Raw genomic sequence first — 21,582 nt, 5'->3', positions numbered from 1 at the left:
CATGGGCTCTTATCTTGCTAAAGAGCCTCATGTGTGGCACCTTATCAAATTCCTTTTGAAAAACCAAGTTCACAACATCAACCGATTCTCTTTTGTCTAACCTGCTTGCTATTTTTTCAAAGAAGTCCAACAGTTTTGTCAGGGAAGAATTCTCCTTAAGTAAACAGTTCTGACTGGTCTATTTTATCATGTGCCTCCAAGAACACTGTGACCTCATCCTTAACAATAGACTCCCGAACCACTGTGGCCAGGCTAACTGGTTTATAATATCCTTTCTTCTGCCTCGTTGCCTTCTTGAAGAATAGAGTGACATTTACAATTTTCTAGTCCTCCAGAACTGTGACAAAATCTAGTGATTCCTGAAAGACCATTACCATCGCCTCCACAATCTCCCCAGCTACCTCTTTTAGAAACCTGGGGTGAAGTCCATCTGATCCAGATGACTTGTCTACCTTCAGATCTTTCAGTTCCCTAAGCACCTTCTCCCTAGTAATAGCAATTGAACTCACTTCTGCCCCATGACACTCTTGAACTTCTGGCATATTGCTATTGTCTTCCACAGTGAAGACAGGTGCAAAGTATTCATTTAGTTCATCCCAATTTCCTATTCCCCACTACTCCTTCTCCAGCATCATTTTCCAGTGGTTTAATATACTCTTGCCTCTCTTTCACTCTTTATATATCTGAAAAAAACTTCTTGTATTGTTCTTGATATTTTTAGCTAGCTTACCTTCATATCTCATCTTTTCCCTTCTTTTGACTTTGTAGGACCCTCACTACCATTCAGGGCCCCAAACAGTCCTTCCAGGTGAAGCGACACTTCTCCTGTGAGTCCTTTGGGGTCATATACTGTGTATGGTACTCCTGGTGTGGCCTCCTGTGTATCGGTGAGACCCGATGTAGATTGGGAGACTGCTTCACTGAGCATCTACGCTCTGTCCACCAGAACAGCTGGGATCTCTCAGTGGCCACCCATTTCAATTCCACTTCCCATTCCCATTCCGATATGTGTATCTATGGTCTCCTCCACTGTCATGATGAGGCCGCACTCAGGCTGGAGGAACAACACCTTATATTCCAATTGGGTAGCCTCCCACCTGAACATCAATTTCTCGAACTTCCGGTAATGCCCCACCCCCTTTTCCCTCTCTCACCTTATCTCCTTGCCCACCCATCACCTTCCTCTGGTGCTCCTCCCCACTTTTTTTTTCTTCCATGGCCTTCTGTCTCTTTTACCAATTTACTTCCCAGCTCTTTGCTTCACCCCTCCCCCTCCACATTTCACCCATGGCCTGGTGTTTCTCTCTCCCCTCCCCCACCTTTCAAATCCACTCTTCGGCTTTTATTCTCCAGTCCTGCCGAAGGGTTTCAGCCTGAAACGTCGACTGTACTTTTTGCCGTAGATGATTCTGCTGTGTTCCTCCAACATGTGTGTGTTGCTAGGATTTCCAGCATCTGCAGATTTTCTGTTGTTTATGGCTTTTATCATTACCCTCTGTTGGTTTTAAAAGCTTTCCAGTCCTCTAACTTCCCATTAATTTTTGCTCTATTATATGTCCTCTCTTTTGCTTTTGTGTTGGCTTTGACTTCCTTGTCAGCCACGGTTGCATCATCCTGCCTTTAGAATACCACTTCTTTGGGATGTATCTGATCCTGCACCTTCCAAATTGTTCCCGGAAACTCCAGCCATTGCTGTTATGCCATCATCCCTGCTAGTGTCCACTTCCAGTCAATTTTGCCCAGCTCCTCTCTCACCCTCTGTAATTTCCCTTACTACACTGCAGTACTGATATATCTGACATTAGCTCTCAAATCAATTCCAGTTCATTGCACAACACAGAGTCCAGAATAGTTGATGTCCTAGTAGGCTCAACCATAAGCAGCTCTAAAAAGCCACCTCGTAGGCATTCTGCAAGTCTCCTGTCTTGGTTTCCAATACCAACCTGATTTTCCCAATCTACCTGCATATTGAAATCCCCCATGACTATCATAACATTGCCCTTTTCACATGCTTTTTCTATCTCCCATTGTAATTTGTAGCCACATCCTGGCTACTGTTCCGGAGGCCTGTATATAACTCCCATCAGGGTCTTTTTACCCTTGCAGTTTCTTACCTCTACCCGCGAGAACTCTACATCTTCTGATCCTATGTCACCTCCTTGTAATGACTTGATTTCAAATTTTTACCAACACAGCCACCCCACTCCCTCTGCCTACCTGGCAATCCTTTCGATACAATGTGCCTCCTTGGATGTTAAGCTCTCAATTAGAATCTTCTTTCGCCCACGATTCTGTGATGCCCACAACATCATACCTGCCAATCTCTAACTGTCTCACAAGATTATCTACCTTATTGCATATACTGCGAGCTTTTATATATAACACCTTTAGTCCTGTATTTGTTACCCCTTCGGATTTTACCCCGATGTTACACTGCAACTCATCCCACTGACTGTGGTTTTGCCCAGTCATCTGCTTGTCCTTGCTGACAGTCTCACTACACACTGTACCTACTTGTATGCCAACTACCCCATCCTCAACCCTATCACTTTGGTTTCCATTCCCCTGTGGCCAATTTAGCTTAAACCGTCACCAACAGCTCTAGCAAACATGCCTGAAAGGATATTGGTCCCCCTCGGGTTCAGGTGGTAATCCGTCCCTTGTGTACAGGTCATACCTTCTCCAGAAGACATCCCAGTGATCCAGAAATCTAAAGCCCTACCCCCTGCACCAGTTCCACAGCCACGCATTCATCTGCCAATTCATCTTATTCTTACCCTCAGTGGGGTATCACACAGGCAGCAATCCAGAGATTACTACCCTTAAGGTCCTGCTTTTTAAATTCAGATTGACCTCCTCCCTATTCCTATCTACGTCACTGGTGCCAGTATGAACTAAGACTTCCAGCGGATCACTGTCCCCCTTTAAAATGCCGTGGACCCAATCTGAGATGTCCCTGACCCTGGCACCTAGGGGTTAACATACCATCCGGGTGTCTCTTTCACATCCACAGAATCTCGTGTCTATTCCTCTGACTGTGGAATCCCCTATCACTACTGCAGTTCTCTTCCGCTCCCTTCGGAACCACAGCACCAGATTCAGAAACTGGGTCGCTGCTACTACTGAGGGGACGGCCACAGGGGTACTCTGCACTGACTGCCCATTTCCTTTCCCTCTCCTGACGTCACCCAGTTACCTGCCTCCTGCAATCTAGGGGCGACTGCCTCTCTGTAGCTCCTGTATATCACCTCATTTTCCCGTTTGAGCCAAAGGTGACCGAGCTGTGGATCCAATTTGTTCACACACGTTCTCTGCAGAGCTGCAGCTCGTTGCACCTGGTGCAAATGTGGTTTTCCGGGAGGATGGAGGTCTCCCAGAGTTCCCACATCTCACACTAAGAACACAACCCAGCCCCTGGAGCCATCCCCACTGCTCTAACAGACAGAGAATGAAGAAGAAGAAACTTACCTCACCCAAGCCTGTTGAGCCAAAGCCTCCCCACTCTAACACTGGTCTACTTACACAATGGGCACTCCACTTTGCCCCTACCTTATTTTTATTTACCCTTGCTGATGAATCGCAATTCGATTAGATCATCAGAAAAAGCTGAACGCCCACAAACGCTCTTTTTTAAATCTCTCATCTCAGCCTGTGTGTTGCCTTCTCTCTCAATTCGATTGGACCATCACAAGAAGCTGAATGCCCACGAACGCTCTTTTTTAATTCTCATCTCAGCCTTCTCTCTCAATTCGGTTGGGCTGCTATGGAAGGGTATTAGCAGCCAACTTTTCGGGCCGAGACTCTTCATCAGGGGTTTGGCTATCAGGGCCTCTCCATGCTCAGATTGTTCACAGTCTGGGTTCACATCTGGTAGAATGACATCCTACAGGGAGGACGTCCAATGTTCACAAGAGAAAGATGTGGTAGAACTTTCCTCCAATGGGGACATGGTGCTACAGCAGTTTTGCTCTCTGCCTTGGCTGGGAAGGGCCACGGAATCCACGGCAGTCCAATTCCCCGCTGATTGCCTTCACATGTGGGGTGGGAATGGTGCTGAGCGTATCTCAGAGAGGTTACTAACTTTGTGTCATTGGTCATTGCAGTGGGTTTTCGAAGAGTGAGCAGTGCTCTTTGTTCCTTCACCAACCTGGCCGAGCTTGGTGTCACTGACTCCGTACTACCTGGAAAACCTGAGGAGTTTGACGCAGTCAGCAGAACGTGGAAAACCTTGTCTGAGGGTCAGTGGGAGTTTGTGTCCTCTGCTGGTGCACTAAGGAATGGCTCCGGTGGTCCTTTGGGAGAAGTCACATCGGTTTGGTCTCAGGCCTGCGGACAATCAATATCTACAAAGCCACCCAGTTTGTGTGAACCCAGTGGTATTCCTGAAGACGGAGGTGAAGGGAAAGTTGGTGAAGATGCAGAACATGCCAGCTGTGTGTTACTGAGTACCAGCCTGTCTCGTTTTGGGAAGTTTGAGGAGCAGGCTTTGGAAGGATTGGTTTCTGAGGCTGACTCTCTGAAAGACCATTCACCATCAGACCAAGATTTCAGATTCCAAGATGCTCAGGGCTTTGTTCCTGAAACTGTCAGACTGCTCTCGGACACTTCAGCAGATGATGACAGCTTTCTGCCTCCATCTGCCCCAGGAACCCCTCTCCCTGGGATCCACAGATCAGCTACCTCCACCTGTCCTCACCCTGTCACAGCAGAACACTCGTGTGCTCCACAAACCTTGGCTGTTTCACTTGAAGAAAAGGAAGTTTTCCAGGGTGGTGGCCTCACCGGTAACACTGAGTGGCTCTCAGAGCTGGACTGTACCTGTCCTCTGATGACGAAATCCCAATCCTACGTATCTCCATCCAATGGATTGAACATGGATTCTGAGCTTCTGGTGAGACTGCCCAGGGGCAAAGGCATTGATGTGACCTCCCCAGACCATATCTATGAATTTACGCATTCGAGTGTGACCTTCTTAACGGATTTGGACAAAACCACTGCAGTTATTGAAGGCAGTTTAGACCACAGCCAGGTCTCAGATCGTGATGGCTCTCTGCACATTGAGTGTGTCCAGTCTGAAAGTGGTGTTTCGACATCTGGAGACAGCCCCTATCGTAGCTGTGTCAGTGATCCTGAAGTCTTGGCCAGTTCAGTGGGAAACTTCAGCCACATGTGTCGACCACAACTGGACAGGGAAGATCTGATGATCCCAACGGACGAGGGCTGCCTGTCCACACCAGCAGTTTCTTCAGCCGGTTACGGGGGTTCTTCTCCTTCAAGGTGTCGAAGCGGAATTGTCCTACGGCTGTCCGATTCCGTGCCAAGATGCAATGTCTCCCAGCGTTGTCCAGACTCCAGGCAGACACCCCAGTTCAATGGTGTCCAGCTAATTGACGAAAATCCGGCTGCCAGCCCTTTGTCAGGGGGTACTGTACGGTCCATGTATTGTCTGAGTTCCCAAACTCAGTGTACTGCTGGCCAGCAGGACAGCCCACCGGCCAAGCCAGGAGCCAGAGGGAGTGGGTGGGGGGGAGTCACCTGCACCAGTGGCTGTTGGGGCCGGGTGGAGAAAGAAGCAATGGTTCCTGGTGACGGAATTCGATCTCTCCCCCTGATGACCCCAGCCGAGGGCACCGAGGAGCAGAGCGAGCCGGAAAGTCGGCGAGCCAGAGGGTCCATTCCCATTGGAAGTCAGGTGGAAGGCGAGGGTGTCCTGGGTTCCAGCGTGAGTTGTTCACTTTCTGACCAAGGCCCTGGGGGAGTACTCGGCCAGGGGGACGAGAGCAACACACGAGCAAGCTCGGACCAGGAACATCTGCTGCTGGGAGACGGAGCTGTCTTGCAAATGAGATCCATGAACATCAGACCTTCTGAGGGAGGACAGCCATCGTTTGAGCAAAGCCTGTCACCTTTTGTTACCATACGCACCAGGAAACGATTGGCCAACCCGGCACCTCAGATCTGTGACTCTTCGCTCTTCGACCAGAGCATTCCCATGCCGACCAGAACCAGGCGAGTACGAAGGCAGCAGGAGGATGCGGGGACTCGTTCCAGCTGGTTCTGTCCCTCTGGTAGTGTGTCTCGGGATGGGGAGGGTGAGGATGGCTCCCTCTCCCCCACTAACTTTTCAGCTGAAGAAGATGCAGACTTTGACACCGTCCCCTTTGTCCTGTGTGACGGTGACAAGCCAGCCAGTGGCCAGGCATTGGAGTCAGCAGCTGCCCACACAGTCCCCTTTTCCATAGAAAGAGAGGCTGGAGTCCTCCCTTTGTCCTGTGATGAACATGGCAACAGGTTGAGTCTGCGGAGAAGAGGTCTGGCCAGCAGTGGGGAGGAGCAACAGACCCCAGCCCTTCCCCCTCGGGAGAGCCCTGCTGAACCAGAGAAGAACCAAGTGGGCCCACTGGCCAGCGGGCAGGTGGGGCCAACATTGGGATTGAATGGTGCCGTTGAGAACGAGCGCTGTGACCCAGCACTGAAAGCCGTCACCCTGTGCTCTCCCGCGGGTACTGTGAAGGTGGCGGACGGCTCCAGCGTGAGTGGACTGGCAGAGTTCCCTGGCATTCCCAGACACCGATCTATGGTGTGTCCATGTCTGGTGCCACTCAGTGGAGGACTGGATGCTCAGGGCTGGTACTGCGGTATGCCTGAGTGTGCCAGTAGTTCACGGTCAGAGGATCCGAGAGCAATCTCCAACCATTCCACAGGACTGGTGGCAAGCCAGCTGTCTCACACAGAGTGTGAGGGTCCCCTCAGTGACCACCCAGTCTCGCTGTCGCCCGGCGGACGTCCAGTCAGCTGTGGAGCGGGCGAGGCGGTGGAGTATCTATACACTGATGCCAAGGGTAGCCCCGCCCTGATCGAGTGTTGCCTCCCCTCCAGGGATGTCATTTGCCAAAACACAACCACCCCCAGCCCTGAGGACACCATTCTCTATGATTGGAAGGCCTATCGGAGGGCTGAGGAGAAGGAGAACATCCCGCAGAGTGATGAGGGGTTGCCTCCTCACCTGCAGCTCCTGTCCAACAGGCAGATCCTCGGGCAGCTGCGGGAGTATGGGGAGGACCCTGGGCCTGTGACCGACCTGACCAGGGCTGTTTATCTGCTCCGGCTGCACGAGGTACAGAAGCAGCCCCGTCCCCGGACAGCAGGTGAGTGCAGGGGGAGGCCTCGACTGTTATGCACTGGGGTTCATCACACCTGGTCCCACACTCTCTTAGGATGAGGCACAGGCAGTTTCGCAGATTTTGGAAATCCAGAGCAAAGCGCTGGAGGAACTCTACAGGTCAGGCAATATCTGTGTAGAGGAATAAGCAAGCAACGTTTCTTGCTGAGTCCATCTTCACGGTTGAGAAAAAACACGGTTGAGCAGCACAAGCTGAGACCGAGTGAGGGGAAGGGTGGTTGGTTGGGGTGGGGGTAAAGTAAGAGTCTGGCAGATGACGGGTGGAAGAGGTAAAAAGCTGAAGAGAAAGGAACCTGATAGGAGAGGAGAGTGGACCATGGGAGAAAGGGAAGGAGGAGGGACACCAGGGGGAGGCGGTAGGCAGGTGAGGAGAATAAAAGGAGTAAGAGGAGAACCAGAGTGGGGAATGAAAAAGGGAGAAGAGGAGGCAGCAGAAATTACCAGAAGTTAGAGAAATCACTATTCATGCCGTGGAGATAAGCTCCCAATGGTGTGAGTCTCAATGGCCTCTGACAAGCAAGTTGATGGCTTTCAGGTATGGCTTAGCTACTAAGCCCAATGGATCTGTTTCTACTGTCAGGAGAAGGGGCAAGGCTGGTTACTGACACCTTAAAACCAGTAGCTTTGGGCAGACGGGACTCATCAGACATAGTTGGCAGCTCATCTAGCAGAAGGAAAACTCTGATCTCAAACCTCCATCGCCTTGCAGCGATACACACTCATGGGGAAGGCTTCGGGAGTAAACCCTGAGGGAAAAATCCGCAGCAGGAGTCCCTGAGGCTGTCCTGTGTTGTTCAGTGTTGACTGGCAACTCTGGAGATGCCACTGGTGCCAAACTATTGGTCTCTGCCGATCCTGAATTCATCAGCTGTGTGGAGAGGCAGAACCTGCTGCATAGCCGCCAGCTTACTCTCCATATCGTACTGCTCTGGCTTGCGTCCTAGCCTGCGTGTCACATAGACAGCCAGGACGCAGCGTCCCGGCCTGCGCGTCGCGTAGACAGCTGGGACCCAGCGTCCCGGCCTGCGCGTCACGTAGACAGCTGGGACCCAGCGTCCCGGCCCGCGCGTCACGTAGACAGCCGGGACGCAGCGTCCCGGCCCGCGCGTCACGTAGACAGCCGGGTCGCAGCGTCCCGGCCTGCGCACCATGCAGACAGCTGGGAAGCAGCGTCCATGGTCGACCAACGGAGGGCCTGTCCCTGCTGGTTCCTTCGGCCCTTGGTCACTCAGCACAGTTGCCTGGGAGGTTCGCTGCTGGCTGCATTGCCACTGTCTACAGGCTCTCTGAGAGTGTGGGAAGCAGATACGGGGTAGGACAGCAGCCCAGCTTTGCCTGACCTTGGTTTGTGTTGACAGGCTACAGCCCTGAGCTAGCTCAGAGTTTGGAGAAGTTTGTCTTCCCGGATTGCAGTCAGGATGAAATGGCGTTAGTGCAACAGTTTGACCAGCCGGACCCCAAGCGCCGGTGGAGGGAAGGTGTGGTCAAGTCCAGCTTCAACTACCTACTGCTCGACCCCAGGTAAGGTCGTCCGGAAAACAGTGGTGCCTGTGTTTCCTCCAACCTGACAGCAGTGAGACCTGAATCTTCAAGTTCATTTGTTGTTCAACCATACACATGAATGCAGTCACAAGAAACCGTGTCCCCCTGGGGCCTGGCTGCAACACACAGAACCAACAGTCACACATGCAGCACATTGAATGACAGAAAAAAGTCAGAATGTAATAACGTAGCCCAACTATCTGAGTGTCTTGGCCAGCAACGTGATGGCGCGTGGATGTTGGCCTGGAGCCACGGTTCTGAAAGAGCAGCCCGCAAAACCTCCTCGCCTTGCGCAGTGCCGCCACCATCAAACACAGTCCAGCATGTGTCCATGGAATGAACACAGCACGGCAGCACTGACATGAGGGGTATCTATGTCCACGAGGATCTAGGAGGGGTATCTGTGTGCACAGGGGGCTGGGAGGGGTATCTGTGTCCACTGGGGCGAGTATGGGCTATCAGTGTCTACAGGGGGCTAGGAGGGGTATCCATGCCACGGGGGTCTACAAGGGCTATCTGTACATGGGTAGCTGACGTTGGACTAAGATTGTGTAAATGGGGGCTAGGATGGGGTATCTGTGTACACGGGGGTAGTGAGGAGTATCAGTATCAACAGAGGGCTAGGAGGGGTATCTGTGTACACGGGGCTGGGAGGGGTATCTGTGTGCACAGGGGGCTAGGAGGGGTATCTGTGTACACGGGGCTGGGAGGGGTATCTATGTGCACAGGGGGCTGGGAGGGGTATCTGTGTGCACAGGGGGCTGGGAGGGGTATCTGTGTGCACAGGGGGCTGGGAGGGGTATCTGTGTGCACGGGGCTGGGAGGGGTATCTGTGTGCACAGGGGGCTAGGAGGGGTATCTGTGTGCACAGGGGGCTAGGAGGGGTATCTGTACACAGGGGGCTGGGAGGGTTATCTGTGTGCACAGGGGGCTGGGAGGGTTATCTGTGTGCACAGGGGCTAGGAGGGGTATCTGTGTGCACAGGGGGCTAGGAGGGGTATCTGTGTGCACAGGGGGCTGGGAGGGGTATCTGTGTCCACTGGGCGAGTATGGGCTATCAGTGTCTACAGGGGGCTAAGAGGGGTATCCATGCCACGGGGGTCTACGAGGGCTATCTGTACATGGGTAGCTGACGTTGGACTAAGATTGTGTAAATGGGGGCTAGGATGGGGTATCTGTGTACACGGGGGTAGTGAGGAGTATCAGTATCAACAGGGGGCTAGGAGGGGTATCTGTGTACACGGGGCTGGGAGGGGTATCTGTGTGCACAGGGGGCTAGGAGGGGTATCTGTGTACACAGGGGGCTGGGAGGGGTATCTGTGTGCACAGGGGGCTGGGAGGGGTATCTGTGTGCACGGGGCTGGGAGGGGTATCTGTGTGCACAGGGGGCTAGGAGAGGTATCTGTGTGCACAGGGGTCTAGGAGGGGTATCTGTGTACACAGGGGGCTGGGAGGGGTATCTGTGTGCACAGGGGGCTGGGAGGGGTATCTGCACAGGAGGCTGGGAGGGGTATCTGTATGCACAGGGGGCTGGGAGGGGTATCTGTGTGCACAGGGGGCTGGGAGGGGTATCTGTGTGCACAGGAGGCTGGGAGGAGTATCTGTATGCACAGGGGGCTGGGAGGGGTATCTGTGTGCACAGGGGGCTGGGAGGGGTATCTGTGTGCACAGGGGGCTGGGAGGGGTATCTGTGTGCACAGGGGGCTAGGAGGGGTATCTGTGTTCCCCGGGGTCTGGGAGGGGTATCTGTGTGCATGGGGCTGGGAGGGGTATCTGTGTGCACAGGGGGCTGGGAGGAGTATCTGTGTCCACTGGGCGAGTATGGGCTATCAGTGTCTACAGGGGGCTAGGAGGGGTATCCGTGCCACGGGAGTCTACGAGGGCTATCTGTACATGGGTAGCTGACGTTGGACTAAGATTGTGTAAATGGGGGCTAGGATGGGGTATCTGTGTACACGGGGGTAGTGAGGAGTATCAGTATCAACAGGGGGCTAGGAGGGGTATCTGTGTACACGGGGCTGGGAGGGGTATCTGTGCACAGGGGACTAGGAGGGGTATCTGTGTACACAGGGGGCTGGGAGGGGTATCTGTGTGCACAGAGGGCTGGGAGGGGTATCTGTGTGCACAGGGGGCTGGGAGGGGTATCTGTGTGCACGGGGCTGGGAGGGGTATCTGTGTGCACAGGGGGCTAGGAGGAGTATCTGTGTGCACAGGGGGCTGGGAGGGGTATCTGTGTGCACAGGGGGCTGGGAGGGTTATCTGTGTGCACAGGGTCTAGGAGGGGTATCTGTGTGCACAGGGGGCTGGGAGGGGTATCTGTGTCCACTGGGGGCTGGGAGGGGTATCTGCACAGGAGGCTGGGAGGGGTATCTGTATGCACAGGGGGCTGGGAGGGGTATCTGTGTGCACGGGGCTGGGAGGGGTATCTGTGTGCACAGGGGGCTGGGAGGGGTATCTGTGTGCACAGGGGGCTGGGAGGGGTATCTGTGTGCACAGGGGGCTAGGAGGGGTATCTGTGTGCACAGGGGGCTGGGAGGGGTATCTGTGTGCACAGGGGGCTGGGAGGGGTATCTGTGTCCCATCCGTGCCACGGGGGTCTACGAGGGCTATCTGTACATGGGTAGCTGACTTTGGACTAAGATTGTGTAAATGGGGGCTAGGATGGGGTATCTGTGTACACGGGGGTAGTGAGGAGTATCAGTATCAACAGGGGGCTAGGAGGGGTATCCGTCCACAGGGGACTAGGAGGGTATCCATGAACATGAGTAGCTGACGTTGGACTAAGATCTCTGTGGAATCAGGGGCTAGGATGAGGTATCGGTGTGTACAAGGTGGCAAGGAGGGGTACCTGTGTGTACAGGGGATGTGGGATATCTAGGCCCACAGGCAGCTTAGAAGGATATCTGTACACGGGAGCTAGGAGTGGTGGCTGTGTCCACAGAAGGCTACAAGGGGTATCTGTGTCCAGAGAGGGCTAGGAGGGGTATCTGTGTACATGAGTACTAGGCGGGGTATACCTATGAGATCACTTTTTAGAGCTGTTTGTCGTTGAGCCTACTAGTGGATTAGCTATCCTGGATTGGGTGTTATTTAATAACCGGAGGCGATTAGGGAGCTTAAGGTAAAAGGTCCCTTAGGAGTCAGTGATTACAGTATGATTGAGTTCAACTTGAAATTTGATAGGGAGAAAGTGAAGTCTGATGCACCAGTATTTCAGTGGAGTAAGGGAAATTATAGTGATATGAGAGAGGAGTTGGCCAAAGTAAATTGGAAGGAGCTGCTGGCAGGGATGTCAGCAGAGCAGCAATGGTGTGAGTTTCTCGGAGAAAAATGAGGAAGGTGCAGGATAGATGCATTCCAAAAACAGACATACTCAAATTGCGAAATAGTACAACCATGGCTGACAAGGGAAGTCAAAGCTAATGTACAAGCAAAAGAGAGGCATACAATAAAGTAAAAATTGGTGGGAAGACAGAGGATTGGGAAGCTTTTAAAAACCTACAGACAGCAACATTAGGAGGGGAAAGATGAAATATGAAAGCAAGCTAGCAAACAATATCAAAGTGAATAGTAAAAGCTTTTATAAGTATATTAAAAAAAAAGATGAGAGTGTATTTTGGACCACTAGAAAATGAGGCCAGAGAAATAATAATGGGGCCAAGGACATGGCAGATAAACTAAATGAGTATTTTGCATCAGTCTTCACTCTGGAAGACACTAGCAATGTGCCTGATGTTAAAAGGTGTGAGGTAAGAGAAGTGGATGCAGTTACTGTTACAAGGGAGAAGGTGCTCAAAAAAACTGAAAGACCTGAGGGTCCATAAGTCACCCGGACCGGATGAACTGCACCATAGGGTTCTGAAAGAGGTAGCATTAGAGATTGTGGGGGCATTAGTAATGATCTCTCAAAAATTATTGGACTCTGGCATGGTGCCAGAGGACTGGAAAATTGCAAATCTTACTCCAGTCTTTAAGGAAGGAGGAAGGCAGTAGAAAGGAAATTATAGATCAGTTAGCCTGACCTCAGTGATTGGGAAGATGTTGGAATCAGTTGTTAAGGATGAGGTTATGGAGTACTTGGTGACACAGGACAAGATAGGACAAAGCATGGTTTCCTTAAGGAAAATTCTTGCTTGAACAACCTGTTTGAATTCTTTGAGGAGATTACAAGTAGGATAGATAAAGGGGACATAGTGGATGTTGTATATTTGGACTTTTGGAAGGCCTCTGACAAGGTGCCACACATGAGGCTGCTTACCAAGTTAAGAGCCTGTGGCATCACAGGAAAGTTACTGGCATGGTTAGAGCATTGGCTGATTGGCAGGAGGCAGCGAGTGGGAATAAAAGGATCCTACTCTGGTTGGCTGCCAGTGACTAGTGGTGTTCTGCAGGGGTAGGTGTTGGGACTGCTTTTTATACTGTATATAAATGATTTAAATGATGGAATAGATGGCTTTGTTGCCAAGTTTACAGGCTGTAAAAGGAATTAGACAGATTAGGAGAATGGGCAAGAGAGTGGCAAATGAAATATAATGTTAGAAAATGCATTGTCGTGCACTTTGGTAGTAGAAATAAATGTACAGACTATTTTCTAACTGGAGAGGAAATCCGAAAAATATGAGACTTGAGGACTTGGGAGTCCTTGTGCTGAACACCCTAAAGGTTAACTTGCAGGTAGAGTCAGTGGTGAGGAAGGCAAATACAATGTTAGTATTCATTTCAAGAGGTCTAGAATACAAGAGCAAGGATGTGATGCTGAGGTTTTATAAGGCACTGGTGAGGCCTCACCTTGAGTATTGTGAACAGTTTTGGGCTCCTCATCTGGGAAAAGATGTGCTGACATTGGAGAGGGTCCAGAGGAGGTTCACAAGGATGATTCCAGGAATGAAAGGGTTATAGGAGGAAAGTTTGATGGCTCTGGATCTGTACTCACTGGAATTTAGAAGGATGAGGGGGATCTCATTGATGAAAGGCCGAGACAAAGTAGATGTGGAAAGGATGTTTCCCATGGTGAGGGTGCCGAGGACATGAGGACACAGCCTCAGATTAGAGGGGCTTCCATTCAAAACAGAGATGCAGAGAAATTTGTGGAATTTATTTCCACAGGCAGCTGTGGACGCCAGATTATTGGGTGTATTTAAGGCAGAGCTTGATGGGCTCTTGACCCCGTGTATGCAGATAGGCCTCCTCGCCCCCCCAAGGCATCAGAGGCTACGAGGTGAAGGCTCAGGAGTGGGGCTGAGGAGGGGGGAGAAAGGATCAGCCATGATTGAATGGCGGAGCAGGCTCGATGGGCCAGCTGGCCTAATTCTGCTCCTATGCCTTATATCTGTGTACATGGGGGTGTAGGTGTGGGAGGGGTATCTATGTCTATGGGGGGGCCAGGAGGGATATCTGTGTCCACAGGTGGCTAGGAGGGATATTTGTGTACATTCGTAGCTGACATTGGACTAAGGTCTCAATGTACCCAGGGGACTAGGAGGCTGTGATCTCTCCCACGTTTAGTCACACGTGCTGTTGAAAGCTTTGACCGACTGTAATGTCCTGTCTTCCTGTTTACCTCTCCGAGGGTGACGAAGAATCTGCCAACTCGCTGTCATGTCCTGTGCCCAGCAGAGTGTTTCCGAACGTTCATCAGCTCCATCTTCTACGTGGGCAAAGGCAAGCGTTCTCGGTCGTACTCACACGTCTGCGAGGCACTGAAGCATTTCAAAGGTGGAAACCGGCAGGTAACGGGTTTTATTTTGAAATAGCTTTCCCCGAGGGTATGGAATCTTTCACTTGCAGGAGTGGAGGTTTTGATCTGCAGGGATCGACCTTTCTGTTGTCTGCTGCTGCTGTGTGGATCCCGATGTTACCTGGCTCACTCCAGAGTCTCAAGGTGGCTGACAGGACGAGATTCCAATAATCTGGAGTCTCCAGCAGCTGACAGGCTGAGATTCCAATGATCCGGAGTCTCCAGCAGCTGACAGGATGAGATTCCAATGATCCAGAGTCTCCAGCAGCTGACAGGACAAGATTCCAATGATCCGGAGTCTCCAGCAACTGACAGGATGAGATTCTAATGTCCTGGAGTCTCCAGCAGCTGACAGGACGAGATTCCAATGACCGAAGGGGATGCAATTGGATTTCTGGCACACCGCTCACAGTCTCAGGACTGAACACTGCTGTAGTGTAAAGAGTGTGGGACTTAATATGTGCACAACAGGGTCCCAGTCCTGAGCCTATTTTGTGACAGGTGAATAGGGAGTAGAGTCCTGGGACATGAGTGCTCCAACACGGAACCCTCACCCTTCCTCTTCACATTGTCCAGATGCTCTGGCCAAGCCTAGCAGCCCGACCGACCATCCATCCACACCTTCCAACGCTCGGAAGCTTGGAGACCCTCTCTGCCCTCGGTGGTCCGGCTAGGAGCACCCAGTAGAAACCATAAGACCTAGGAGTGGAATTGGGCCATTCAGCCCATCAGGTCTGTTCAGCCTTTGCATCATGGTTGATTTACTATCCCTCTCAACCTTATTCTCCTGCCTTCTCCCTGTAATCTCTGACACCCTGGCTAATCAAGAATCTGCACAACTGCAACCTACAGTGACGTCCCAAGTCCTGTACTCAGGCAAAAATGCTGAACACCTTTTCTCAGCACCTTGTCTACCTGTGATAGAGTTTTTAGTGAACTATGCACTTGTACTGCAATGTCCTCGGTTCCATTACACACCTTAGTGACTGGTAACCATTCATAACCAGGGCACTATTCATAATACTATTCACCAGAAAAAAAAAGGTCAGTTTTAGCACAAAGTGGTCATAGTGTTGCTGAACTATAGTGGTTTGATTTGTGCGGTTGGTTTAAGAACCAAGTTGTTGAAGGGAAGGGAAGTGGCTGTTCCTGCACCAGCACCAGTGTTTACCTGTGCTGTGTGTGATGTATCTATTGAGGGTAAGCTAGTGCTGATGTTTTACCAATAACACATGAAATGAAAGTTATCCTTTGTCAAGGGGTCGGGACTGATGTCCTGGTTAGTAGTCAGGTCTGCACCCCTCATCAATCACTCAGATGACAAACTATTCTGGCCCTGACACATCCGCCTTTCCCCTGATCTCCCACAGGTGAATGCCAAACTGAAGCACATCATGGACATCTGGGAGAGTGGACATGGGGTGATCTCCTTGCACTGTTTCCAGAACGTTATCCCGGTGGAGGCCTACACACGGGAAGCCTGTATGGTCGATGCTCTGAGTGAGTTGGATGTAATGTTGCTCTGTTTCAGGACGCATCATTCCCCCGCCCCCCCCCCCCCGTTTCAGGACGCATCATTTACCCCTGTTTCAGGGCACATCATTTACCCCCGTTTCAAGGCGCATCATTTCTCCCCCGTTTCAAGATGCATCATTCCCCTGAGTAGCCAATGATTCCAAAATTGTCTGCTCCATAGCCCTGGCACATCATCATCACATTCAAACCCTGAAAACTACTGCCCGTGTCCAGACCTAGTCCAACTCACAGATCAGCAAGTTCCTTTGACCCCCTCCCTCCCCTACACCCCTCCCTGTCTCTGTAACCCCCTCCCTCCCCTACACCCGTCCCTGTCTCTGTAACCCCCTCCAGCCCCTACACCCGTCCCTGTCTCTGTAACCCCCTCCGGTCCCTACACCCCTCCCTGTCTCTGTAACCCCCTCCAGCCCCTACACCCCTCCCTGTCTCTGTAACCCCCTCCAGCCCCTACACCCCTCCCTGTCCCTGTAAACCCCCTCCAGCCCCTACAACCCTCCCTGTCTCTGTAACCCCCTCCAGCCCCTACACCCCTCCCTGTCTCTGTAACCCCCTCCAGCCCCTACACCCCTCCCTGTCTCTGTAATTCCCTCCAGCCCCTACACCCCTCCCTGTCCCTGTAACCCCCTCCAGCCCCTACACCCCTCCCTGTCTCTGTAACCTCCTCCAGCCCCTACACCCCTCCCTGTCTCTGTAAACCCCCTCCAGCCCCTACACCCCTCCCTGTCTCTGTAACCCCCTCCCTCCCCTACACCCCTCCCTCTCTGTAACCCCCTTCCTCCCCTACACCGCTCCCTGTCTGTGACCCCTCCAGCCCCTACACCCCTCCCTGTCTCTGTAACCCCCTCCAGCCCCTACACCCCTCCCTGTCTCTGTAACCCCCTCCCTCCCCAACACCCCTCCCTGTCTCTGTAACCCCCTCCCTCCCCAACACCCCTCCCTGTCACTGTAACCCCCTCCCTCCCCTACACCCGTCCCTGTCTCTGTAACCCCCTCCAGCCCCTACACCCCTCCCTGTCTCTGTAACCCCCTACACCCCTCCCTGTCTCTGTAACCCCCTCCAGCCCCTACCCCCCTCCCTGTCTGTGACCCCTCCAGCCCCTACACCCCTCCCTGTCTATGTAAACCCCCTCCAGCCCCTACACCCCTCCCTGTCTCTGTAACCCCTCCAGCCACTACACCCCTCCCTGTCTCTGTGACCCCTCCAGCCCCTACACCCCTCCCTGTCACTGTAACCCCCACTGATCCCTACACACCTCCCTGTCTCTGTAACCCCTTCCAGCCCCTACACCCCTCCCTGTCTGTGACCCCTCCAGCCCCTACACCCCTCCCTGTCTCTGTAAACTCCCTCCAGCCCCTACACCCCTCCCTGTCTCTGTAACCCCTCCAGCCCCTACACCCCTCCCTGTCTCTGTAACCCCTTCAGCCCCTACACCCGTCCCTGTCTCTATAACCCCCTCCAGCCCCTACACCCGTCCCTGTCTCTGTAACCCCCTCCAGCCCCTACACCCGTCCCTGTCTCTGTAAACCCCCTCCAGCCCCTACACCCGTCCCTGTCTCTGTAAACCCCCTCCAGCCCCTACACCCCTCCCTGTCTCTGTAAACCCCCTCCAGCCCCTACACCCCTCCCTGTCTCTGTAACCCCTCCAGCCCCTACACCCCTCCCTGTCTCTGTAACCCCCACTGATCCCTACACCTCTGCCTGTCTGTGACCCCTCCAGCCCCTACACCCCTCCCTGTCTCTGTAACCCCTCCCTCCCCTACACCGCTCCCTGTCTGTGACCCCTCCAGCCCCTAAACCCCTCCCTCCCCTACACCCGTCCCTGTCTCTGTAACCCCCTCCAGCCCCTACACCCCTCCCTGTCTCTGTAACCCCCTCCAGCCCCTACACCCCTCCCTGTCTCTGTAACCCCCTCCAGCTCCTACACCCCTCCCTGTCTGTAACCCCTCCAGCCCCTACACCCGTCCCTGTCTCTGTAACCCCCTCCAGCCCCTACACCCCTCCCTGTCTGTGACCCCTCCAGCCCCTACACCCCTCCCTGTCTCTGTAACCCCTCCAGCCCCTACACCCCTCCCTGTCTCTGTAAACCTCTCCAGCCCCTACACCCCTCCCTGTCTCTGTAACCCCCTCCAGCCCCTACACCCCTCCCTGTCTCTGTAACCCCCTCCAGCCCCTACACCCCTCCCTGTCTCTGTAACCCCCTCCAGCCCCTACACCCCTCCCTGTCTCTGTAACCCCCTCCTTCCCTTACAATCCCCCCTGTCTCTGTAACACCCTCCTGCCCTACACCCCTCCCTGTCTCTGTAACCCCCTCCAGCCCCTACACCCCTCCCTGTCTCTGTAACCCCCTCCAGCCCCTACACCCCTCCCTGTCTCTGTAAACCCCCTCCGTACCCTACACCCCTCCCTGTCTCTGTAACCCTCTCCAACCCCTACACCCCTCCCTGTCTGTGACCCCTCCAGCCCCTACACCCGTCCCTGTCTCTGTAAACCCCCTCCAGCCCCTACACCCCTCCCTGTCTGTGACCCCTCCGGCCCCTACACCCCTCCCTGTCTCTGTAAACCCCCTCCAGCCCCTACACCCCTCCCTGTCTCTGTAAACCCCCTCCAGCCCCTACACCCCTCCCTGTCTCTGTAACCCCTTCCAGCTCCTACACCCCTCCCTGTCTCTGTAACCCCCTCCAGCCCCTACACCCCTCCCTGTCTCTGTAACCCCCTCCTTCCCCTACACCCGTCTCTGTCTGTGACCCCTCCCTCCCCTACACCCCTCCCTGTCTCTGTAACCCCCTCCCTCCCCTACACCCCTCCCTGTCTCTGTAACCCCTCCCTCCCCTACACCCCTCCCTGTCTCTGTATCCTCCTTTCCTCCCCGTGTTTGTGACCCCTCCCTTCTCTTTACCTTCCTCCCCATCTCTGTGACCCTCCCACCTCTTCACCTTCCTCCCGGTCTCTGTGACCCCTCCCTCCTTTTCACCACTCCGCATCTCTGTAATCCTCTCCCTCGACTACACTGCTCTCTACCTCTGGGACCCCACCCCTACCGTACACCCTCCACAACTCTGTGACCCCTCCATTCCCTACATTCCTCCCCATTGACCTCCCTCATCGTGGCTCGGGATGAAGGTCTGTGTTTCCTCCTTGCTGCTCACATTTTCGCTCAGCCCTCCACCAGATTGCTGAGCCGAACCAGTCCCACCTCACCGCGAATCCTCAGCTGTCACTCCCACCTCACTGCGAATCCTGCCATTCAGCACCTCTGTCTTGTGCTATATCTGCTCCCACACCCACCATCTCTACCCCTGCAGGGTTGTGGGGTGTGCAGGACTGTGAGTAAGTAGTTTCTCTCACTCCAGGCCTGCGGACACTGACCAACAGGAAACGTGGGGACTACTACGGACTGGTGGCTACCTGGCCCCTACGGCGGAGGCGACAACTGGGCGTCCACATGCTGAAGCGAGCGATGGAGATTCTCCTGGCTGAAGGCGAGAGGCAACTCCGCCCTGCTGATGTGTAGACAGCTGCTGCCACCGGGAGAGTGAGGGGCTCGCAGACCGGAGCTGCTGTCCGTGAGAGGGGAGACTGGCACTTTCTGACCCACCATCCCTTGCCACCCCCAGGGTTCTGCAATGTCTGGATCCCTTGGTGAATAGAGGAAGGATCAGCCCCCTCCTTCACTCGATGAAGTGGGAGGTGGGAAGCCCCTCCCTCACTAGAAGGGAGGGGCACCCTGTCTCCGACTGTGGGGAGGAGGAAGTTCACCCCCTCTTTCAGTGAGTGGAGTAGGAGGGGGGAGCCCTACCATCAGTGTGGGAGGAGAGCAGTTCAGCTTTCTGCAGCTCCTGGGAATGGAAGGTGGGAACTTCACACAGACATTGATTTTATTCTGTTTTTGTTGACGGGGTCACTTCTGCCTCTTATTGCCCAGAAGTTAGGAGCTGCTTACGAGCCGGTCTTCAGATGGGTGTCATGGCTCCGCCCCGCAGGACATCTGTGAGCGAGGCTGGTGTCTGGTCTGTCTGGCAGTGTCTGCCCCTCGGTGAGGAGACATTTCCAGAGTGCCCTGGGTTTCGGTCCTCTGGCTACTGACCTGGGACTGGAGGAGGACTGATCTGGTCCTGACAGATTATTTGTGCAGGAGGAGCCATGGCCCTGCTGTTGACTGCCTGGGATTCATGATCTGAGACCAGTGTGTGCTCAGAGTTTCCCCACATCCCTTCAGTATGCTGCTTACACATGCCTTCTGCCAGTGAATTCACCAGAACTGACCTAACACAACACACGTGTTTACCAACAGAATGCAGACACAGTGCCAACCCTTGTCCCCAAGGTAACACGACAGGTTACAGTACCAGCTCTGTGTCTGAGTACAGGTGAAATGACAGGTTACGGTACCGACCCTGTGTTTCTGAGGACAGGCGAAATGACTGGTTACAGTACCAGCCCCGTGTCCAGGGACAGGCGAAACTCGTTCAGACTTGTGTTTATGTGACTCCAGACCAACTCCCAGCAACAGAGCTAGGATCAAATAAACGGACACTTTCTAAATCTGGGGAGTGAAGGAGACCTGCAGCTTGTGTGACTGCTCACTGCATGCCTGCTTTGGGTTTCTCATTCGTCAGTCATTAACCAGTGGCAATCTTGCCAAGGTGAGCCTGATGTCCACAAAAGAACTTTACGAAGGACTTGCTGAATCGCATTCTAAAGCGGGAACTTTCTGTGCTGTACTCTTCCTTCTCCCCACCGGATGATCGATGGTGTCAGGCTGACTGCTCCCTCTCTGCCTCTCGACGTTGCTGATGCAGGGCTGTGGCTCGGTGAGTCAGGAAATCTGTCGTGGTGTGTTCCTGTCTCCGGCTACTGAAAGAGAACTCTAACTGGTCACCAGCAATGGGAACCAGTCATTGTCACTATGCCTGCCGTGCTGGGTTTCTGAAAAGCATTTTTAATCTGTAAAATTTTTTTTATAAAAAATATGGATTGTATTTTTGAGAAAGTAACTGAATCATCTGACACATATGAGAGATTCTGCAGATGCTGGAAATGTGGAGCAACACACACAAAATGCTGGAGGAACTCAGCAAGTCAGGCAGCATCTGTGGTCCTGATGGAGGATCTCGTCCTGAAACATGGACTGTTTATTCCTCTCCATTGATGGTGCCTGACCTGTTGAGTTCCTCTGGTGTTCTGGACCATAAGACATAGGAGCAGAATTAGGCCATTCAGCCGAATAAGTCTGCTCCACCATTCCATCATTGATTGTTCCTCTCAACTCCCTTGTTCTGCCTTCTCCCTGGAACCTTTGACGCCCTGATTAACTAAGAACCTATCCACCTCCACCATAAATACACCCAATGACTTGACCTCCGTAGCTGTCCATGGCAAAGGATTCAACATCCTCTGGAGGAAAGAAATTCCCCTCCTTCTATTCAAAATGGATGTCCCTCTATTCCGAGGCTGTGCACTCCAGTCCTAGACTCCCCCATTATAGGAAACATCCTCTCCACATCCACGCAATACTTGCTGGGTTTCAAACATGTGTAACAAGCGACCATGTTAGCACACTCTTCCCCCATGGCCATGACTCCT

The 21,582-nt window shown here is 53.1% G+C and overlaps 1 protein-coding gene across 2 annotated transcripts in view; it reads left to right on the top strand.

Annotated features, from left to right (window-relative positions):
* Positions 1 to 21,137, top strand: part of ankle1 (ankyrin repeat and LEM domain containing 1) — a 33,509-nt gene extending 12,372 nt beyond the window's left edge. For both annotated transcript variants that reach the window (XM_063032233.1, XM_063032232.1), the window contains 5 exons: positions 4,104 to 7,148; positions 8,542 to 8,704; positions 14,295 to 14,454; positions 15,833 to 15,962; positions 19,350 to 21,137. In XM_063032233.1, coding sequence (XP_062888303.1) covers positions 4,104 to 7,148; positions 8,542 to 8,704; positions 14,295 to 14,454; positions 15,833 to 15,962; positions 19,350 to 19,510 — 3,659 coding nt within the window. In that variant the 3' untranslated portion in view covers positions 19,511 to 21,137. The remainder of the gene's footprint in view (positions 1 to 4,103; positions 7,149 to 8,541; positions 8,705 to 14,294; positions 14,455 to 15,832; positions 15,963 to 19,349) is intronic.
* The last annotated feature ends 445 nt before the right edge of the window (positions 21,138 to 21,582 follow it).

Source organism: Mobula hypostoma, chromosome 24 (assembly GCF_963921235.1).
Source record: "Mobula hypostoma chromosome 24, sMobHyp1.1, whole genome shotgun sequence".
NCBI lineage: Eukaryota > Metazoa > Chordata > Chondrichthyes > Myliobatiformes > Myliobatidae > Mobula > Mobula hypostoma.
This window is presented reverse-complemented; position numbering and strand designations above follow the sequence as displayed.